Consider the following 6817-nt stretch of genomic DNA (forward strand, 5'->3'; position numbering starts at 1 on the left):
TTCATTTCATTTCCTTATATTAAATAACCAATGCATTTTCTAAATTGTCACACCAGCCAAAGATAACAAATTTAATCGGATTTCTTATTCGATCTCATCGATATTGTTAGCGATACGGGTTTTTGAAACGTTTCCACCAAATCAGATGTCACCAATTCGGTAATTTGTTTAAGCTTTCCATTCTCTTTACCGCAAACCAGTCGTTCGATTCGTTCGGTCGGACAAGTTACTACAACCGAAGTGAATATGTGTCCTGAAATGGGAATGCGTTAAGAGCGACACTGACTATGGGATCAACATTTTGATTACCTTTGTGGGTGCTGTAGAATTCTAATTCACATTTTAACAAATAGGGAATCTCTTGTGGCAGAAAGCTCAATAAACGAGCACGTACACCTTCAACGATCAACGTTTCAGGGGGTTGATCAGTGTATTCTCCGCTACCGTATTCCCACTGTCGGTTCTTTGTGTGCCGAAGTAAAAATTTCTGGAAAGCAAATATTTGAATATCAAAGAAGTTGGGTGTGAGAAGCAGAGTGAACCAGTTTTTCTTACCATTACATCATCCATCCCATCACCAGTCAGCGACGATACCATGAAAACGTCGGAAAAGCCGGGCCAGCCAATTTTTTTTTCTTTATCCTCATAGGTGATCAGCTTCTGCTCTCTCATGTAAAGTTTTGGGTTTTTTATTCCTCTCGGAAGTAGTGTATTCTGTGTCAACGTTCTGGTTATATCCAACATCATACGTTTCGATTTCAAACAATCGATTTTGTTCAAAACCAGAAAACTTGGAACATTAGCGTATGTTTGCAATGTATCCAATACGGTCGAATGGAGCTCACTTCGTGTCCACGAATTCGAAACATCATGAATTACTCCAACTAAATCCGAGTTTTGGATAGAACGGCGGCAAGAGGTTAAGAATTCGTTGCTTAAGTTATGCTTTTTCATTTCCTGTTCCGTCACTAGACCGGGAGTATCGAAGAGTATGACTTGAGAGTTGTTCCGAACGCCTATGGCCCTTGCAGATGTGCGTGTTGTGTGCACTTTTGTCGATGCAGCACAAATCTGTTGCAAACATTTAGCTAGACAATAAATAGAAATCTGGCAGAACTAGATCACTACTTACTCTGTGGTTCAACAAGTTGTTGATAAAGGTACTTTTTCCTGCATTAGGGGTCCCAATTATGGCAATTTTCACAACTTTTTCATTCTGGTTCGGTTTCTGTTCGGTTCGGTGGGTTTCAGAGGGCTTCGTTCTCACGCCTCGACATAATTTTATATTGTTTGCCAAAAACACCAGTAATGACGGCTTATTCATCGCCATTTAACGACCACAATCGTGAAAAATACTAACTTTCCACATAAATAAATTTTCACAACAACAACCGCATTGAAGGGATTGAAGGTAACATCAATGACGTTTCCGATGTCAAAACGGTCGAAGCGGTTGGGTAGAAAAAAATTGTCTGGGACGGCGAAAAAATACTTACTGGGTACAAACATCGTTAATATTTAAAAATGAAAGAATCCGTTTCAATCACACAAAATTAGACCGTCTTGGAGATTAGACTCCACTGAAGTGCACTTACAGCTTCTATTTCTATGAGCATAATTACACGAAAATAATCTAGTCTGTGTAGGGTATACGGCACCATAAATAAATTATGACTGCGATTCACATAAAATATAGCACAGTCTATCCAGATGGTAGTACACTCGTTACATTCGATTTTCTGTTATATCTCGGAAACCGAGGGGAAAACCACTCGGGTAATTGATTACACACCTTGCTCGGAATTGCCGAAGAATCCGGTAATTAAACGGAATTGACAGGAATTAATGGGAACTGTAAGAAATTGACAGGAAGTACCTGTAGAAATTGAAAGAAATTGAACGGAATTGAAATGAATTGAAACGAATTGAAAGGAAGTAGAACGAATCCGGTATTTAGATTAAATGATCTAGTAATTGAGGTAATTAAATGGAATTGACAGGAATTAATGGGAATTGTAAGAAATTGACAGGAAGTGCCAATAAGGGAATTGAAAGGCAATGGAGCGTATCCGGCAATTAGACGAGTTGTTCCGGTAATTGAGGTAATTTAACGGAATTGAAAGGAATTAGAAATTGATTTGCCACCCTTTTGGCCAGTGGTTTCCCCATCGTCGGAAACGGTATACAGAGACGACTGATATCAGCTTTGGAACTACAAGATGTCATCTAAACAATAAGGTTTACATGAAATTTACGTAACTTCAGCGCGTAGCGTCCAGGTTGGTCAGGTACTCGATTTTAGAGCAAATTTTCTTTTTTCATTGAAGTTTAAGCTTTCTTGACCGTTGGTCTTTATATTAATGCACCATTTTCATTGCCAGTGGATATACCTATTTGGTGAAAGTCATTCATGGGCAAAGATTATAAAGTTTATCCTCGAGTTTATCATTGTAAAACTTCGTGTCTCCGAAAAATATTTATATTGTGAAAGTGATTCACCCTAGTTTTATTCATGAGATTCAGGAAAAACCGTATACTGTGGGGGGGGAGGGAAATGTTTGATATGAATTAGAAAATCAGTCTTTAGCTCATCTCTACTAGTGAACTTCGGTTATACACTATCAGACTCACACTTAAGATTACATTGCACGTGACTTGATTGTTGTTAATGTTTATCTTATGTCATAATTTTTTCAAATGCTATGAGAAGCTTTTTATTTACATCATCCAAATCATTGGAATTGCCGATATCGCAAGTATAATTAACATATATTTCACGTGTGGTAAAGATAAACCAATGACAATAATTCGAATTTTACTTATTTGGCTATGGAAACGCGTAGTGCGCTAGCGATTGCGATCGTTTACCTAACGTCTTATCTTATCGATTTGAAGACTCATTTTTATGACTTACCGTTATTATTGTAGCACAATAATGTTCAAAATTCAATTATTTTCATGTGAAAAAGATAATTATTTTGATTTAATTGAACCGAAAGCTAAGCTAGATAAGGTAAAAATCTCTTCTCCGTTGGTCTTCTCATTCAGTATCATTATCATTTAATAAATCAAAATGTATTGCCACTAGGGCAGCCCAAGATTTATATTAGTCAGAGGGAGGAAACTTTAAAGGGTAGTCAAGCTCTTTACTTTTTTCTGATGTGTGTAGTGATTTTTTCTAGCTCCATTAGAGCTGCCCGGCACTATAGTTACGAAAGATGGAATTCTTTTGTTCTATTTTCGAAATAGTTTTTTATGCAAATTACTGCAGATGTTACTTAGACACATTTACATTTTGTTAACATGATACATTCTAACGTCTAACGCCTGTTTTAGATGACGCCGCCGTAAGTCCGAAAATTCAAATTCTGGAGCGCACTTATGGCGAGAGTTAATCTAGAATCGACTATATGACTTCGATCTCCTTAAGCGTCACAAAAAGTTCATATTTTAAAGCTAGAGGCTGCAGCGAGTGTATAGGTTTTTCTTATAAATTGTGTCTGTTCCGATATTTTATTTTTTCATCGTCTAATGTCATTCTTCTCGATGTTCTGTCGCGCCTAACCAGTAATGGTAACATAAGCGCTAATAATAACTTCTTCATCAACAGTTAAAATAAAAATAAAAACAATAAAAAGGTCAATGCAATTGGTTGAAATTCAATTGAATAAAAAGGTTCTCTCGCTTTAAAGACGTTGTTATCAGTTATAGACGACGCAAAAAGCTCCAAACGATTATATTATCTCACATGAAAGACTCTTCACTTCACACCGACAACACGTAAAACGTAAAGTAAAAAACAAAAACGTGATGAATCCCATGTTTACTGTGATAAATTGATCAATAATTTCGAAATGAAGAAAGAACAATTAAAATTACGCCAACGCAGTAAGTATATAGGTAATTGTTTTCAATCGATTTACTATTTTTAAATAAATTCGTGAGATAACCGTGTTGATAAATCGTAGATTGCCACTCCATGAAATGATTTATATGATTTATTGCATTGTAGTAAATATGTATCGTTGCAGTAGTGATTTGTGTAATATACACGAGTGTATAACGTTGGCAATATTGTGCGGTATCATAATGTACTATTATTCTCAATTCCTGGCTGTATGGTTGATATTTAATTTCGGCGATAAGTATAGCGTCGATCAAATATACTTCAACGATTCATTTGTGTAATTTGCAGATAAATCGACAATGATCTATTTTACATTTGCAATATAACTCTTCATAAAAGCATCAGAAGTGGTACAACACAAATAGTGAACCTAAAATCTAATTAATATCAAAACTATATGAGGAAATCGTATTTCTATGTGAATTAGATGAGTAGTTAGGTGCCAGACTGATGATGACTTTAATATTTACGTATTTTACAACGCAAAATAACTTATCAACATCGCATATGTAAACTATAAACTTTGAATAATGAGGCTATTTTGTGTGAGGTTTTCTTATACTCAGACTTTCATTCAATCGATCCCACATTAAATGGGTTTTCGTAAGTTTATTATTGTTTTATCGTTTAACTCAAACTTATCGTACGATGCAAAATTTTGATTTATATTTGCTTCGATTAAATAGGGTGTGTCTCTGGACTTGTAGAACCATTTTTTGCCCAAACAGGTCGCTGATGGTCAGAACCTAATTTAGGATTTAGAATCAAGATAAATCTAAATTTAAGCAGACGTGAAATTTACAACGCAATATTTCAGGTACAGGTCAAGATCAGTTTCAAGGAAACATGAAACATTTTAGATTAAGTATCCCTATACCTTGTACTTTTTCTCTATTTACCGTGACTAAGCTAGACTAGATATCTTAAAAATCGTAATTCCGATTAACCTATTCGGATGCGCATACAAATCAATCAAGTAAACGATCAATCAATTGATGAATTAGTCATAAAAATAGTTACCTCTATATTAGGAAACTGGCCTTTTAAAACAATAGGCTGAAGATTGATCCGTCTTATCTATATAGTTTGATTGATTTTTTGTGCAGCATATTTTCACTGGGCGACCAAAATACTACCTTTATAAAATACTACAACAGTATCACGGTATGAGAATGGAATCTATTACGTCTGTTTTTAAACTATTTCTCATTTAAATATAGAACTTAACCTTTTGTAAAATATTCGTTTTACAACATCTACTCTACCACTCTCTGCTCTACTAATACGGATGTAAGTAGAGTCAAACGTCACAATGCATAAAATATCTTATGATAAGATACGATTATTCTAAATGGTAAGACGAAATAAAACAAAGTTCCACGCATGCGACGAAATTCGTCCAATAAAGTTTAAGCTTTTCCGTTACAAATAAACGAAAATTTATAAAGCTGAGGAATATTTCACTTTGTTTCACCGAGGACATATAACAAGTGTTATATACAAACTACAATTTTCTCTGCATTCAGTTAGTATATTTTGATAAACACTTTACCGAAACGAACATATATATGTATACGTCCAAATGCTCAACTTTGCCTACGAATCGCTTTTCCGATTTGAACATATAGGTACTCATACGTATAATACGACTCGCGCGTATAAAATCGTAGAATAGAAAATTTTAGCCACTGAATGCGTTGCATGAACTTGTTTTTAAATCAGTGTCTCTATAAATTTTCTTCAGTTGTTCAAGCGCAGCGTACTGAAACGGTTTGAATTGAAAATAAATAAGAAAAAGAAAACTACACCAAACATCAAGTGTATTTCTGACGTTGGTCTTTTTACAATAGTTTTTCAACGGTTTTTTTGTGTTTTCATAACTTCATAGTTTTAACTAAATTTTACCTTAGTTGTTTAGCAAAAAAAATTAAGTGTTTGTGATGTTTTTGTGTTTTAATTTGTGGTAATCTTTAAGTCTTCTTCCTGACTATCCATTATGGTCATCTAGATAATAAACCGTAAGATAATTTGATTGAGACTTTTCATAAATGAAATTTTTATTCTGGGAATAATGATAAAACCTTTGACTGTGTTTATCAATTTTTAATTATTTTATTTGATGTCATGCAAGCGTATCAAAGTTAAACTTTCAGAAACGACTAATCATTTCTCATCGAGAGTAACGACAAAAATAAGCGATGACCTACAAAAGAACCGTAGTAAAATTAATAGTTAAACGAATAAACAAAAGAAGTAGCAGATTTAATGATTATACAGCGATACGATTGCCGTTTCGAAAAGGGTTAGGGTCGGTGATACGCTCACAATTTTAATTATTCATTTTTTTTAAATCTCACTTATCTCACTAAATTCTTTAAAATTAATTTAATTATTGTTGAAGTTCGTGGCACGGATTTTGGTGGGCCTATTCCTCTAAGTCCTGTGTCAGATTTTTTAGATAAGAAGTAGTCAGGTGCAATAAAAAAAAACACGAGAAAACAAAATGAAATTTAGTTTTCGTTTTATTCATTTAGAATTTATAAACTTTTTCAACCAAATTAGGTTGCCAACCAGAAATGATCACAGAATTCTAGAATCGTTATTTTTAATCAAGAGATTCATAAATCCTACCAGCTGCGGAAGAATGAAGAAGTTTTTAGATCACAAAATAGTGTACGCACTAGAATTGTGTTTAAAAAATATCTTAAATAATGAGATTAAAAAAAACCCTAGTAATTTCTGTACAAAATCCTGACAAACGACAATAACATAAGCATTGATCTCCAGTCAGCTTTTCAGCCGCCGCCGCGAGCTTTGTTACAGTTTGTCATACTGAGTCTGATTAGGAAATTAAAATTTCCACTAACTGATCGAATAGCAAAATGCAAAAAGTCTCATGTTAGCATAAAT

At 34.2% G+C, this 6817-nt stretch overlaps 1 protein-coding gene across 1 annotated transcript; it reads right to left on the reverse strand.

The window, feature by feature from the left end:
- Nucleotides 1–1426, reverse strand: LOC119074270 (GTPase Era, mitochondrial). The gene is made up of 4 exons (XM_037180292.1): nucleotides 1133–1426; nucleotides 556–1071; nucleotides 310–487; nucleotides 1–253 (listed from the first exon to the last, which is right to left on the reverse strand). Exons 1-4 carry the CDS (start codon nucleotides 1328–1330, stop codon nucleotides 72–74), a joined length of 1074 nt encoding a protein of 357 aa, XP_037036187.1. The 5' UTR covers nucleotides 1331–1426; the 3' UTR covers nucleotides 1–71.
- Between the last annotated feature and the right edge of the window lie 5391 nt (nucleotides 1427–6817).

The sequence above is a fragment of the Bradysia coprophila genome, unplaced genomic scaffold (assembly GCF_014529535.1).
Source record: "Bradysia coprophila strain Holo2 unplaced genomic scaffold, BU_Bcop_v1 contig_145, whole genome shotgun sequence".
Taxonomy (NCBI): Eukaryota; Metazoa; Arthropoda; class Insecta; order Diptera; family Sciaridae; genus Bradysia; species Bradysia coprophila.

Bases quoted from the DNA above. Each gene is read 5' to 3' on its own strand.
- LOC119074270 (XM_037180292.1), bottom strand. From the start codon at position 1,330: ATGGCGATGAATAAGCCGTCATTACTGGTGTTTTTGGCAAACAATATA. The intron at 1,072-1,132 runs GTAAGTAGTGAT...TGTTTGCAACAG, and splicing joins ACAACTTGTTGAACCACAGA to ATTTGTGCTGCATCGACAAA. The intron at 488-555 runs GTAAGAAAAACT...TTTGCTTTCCAG, and splicing joins ATGGGATGGATGATGTAATG to AAATTTTTACTTCGGCACAC.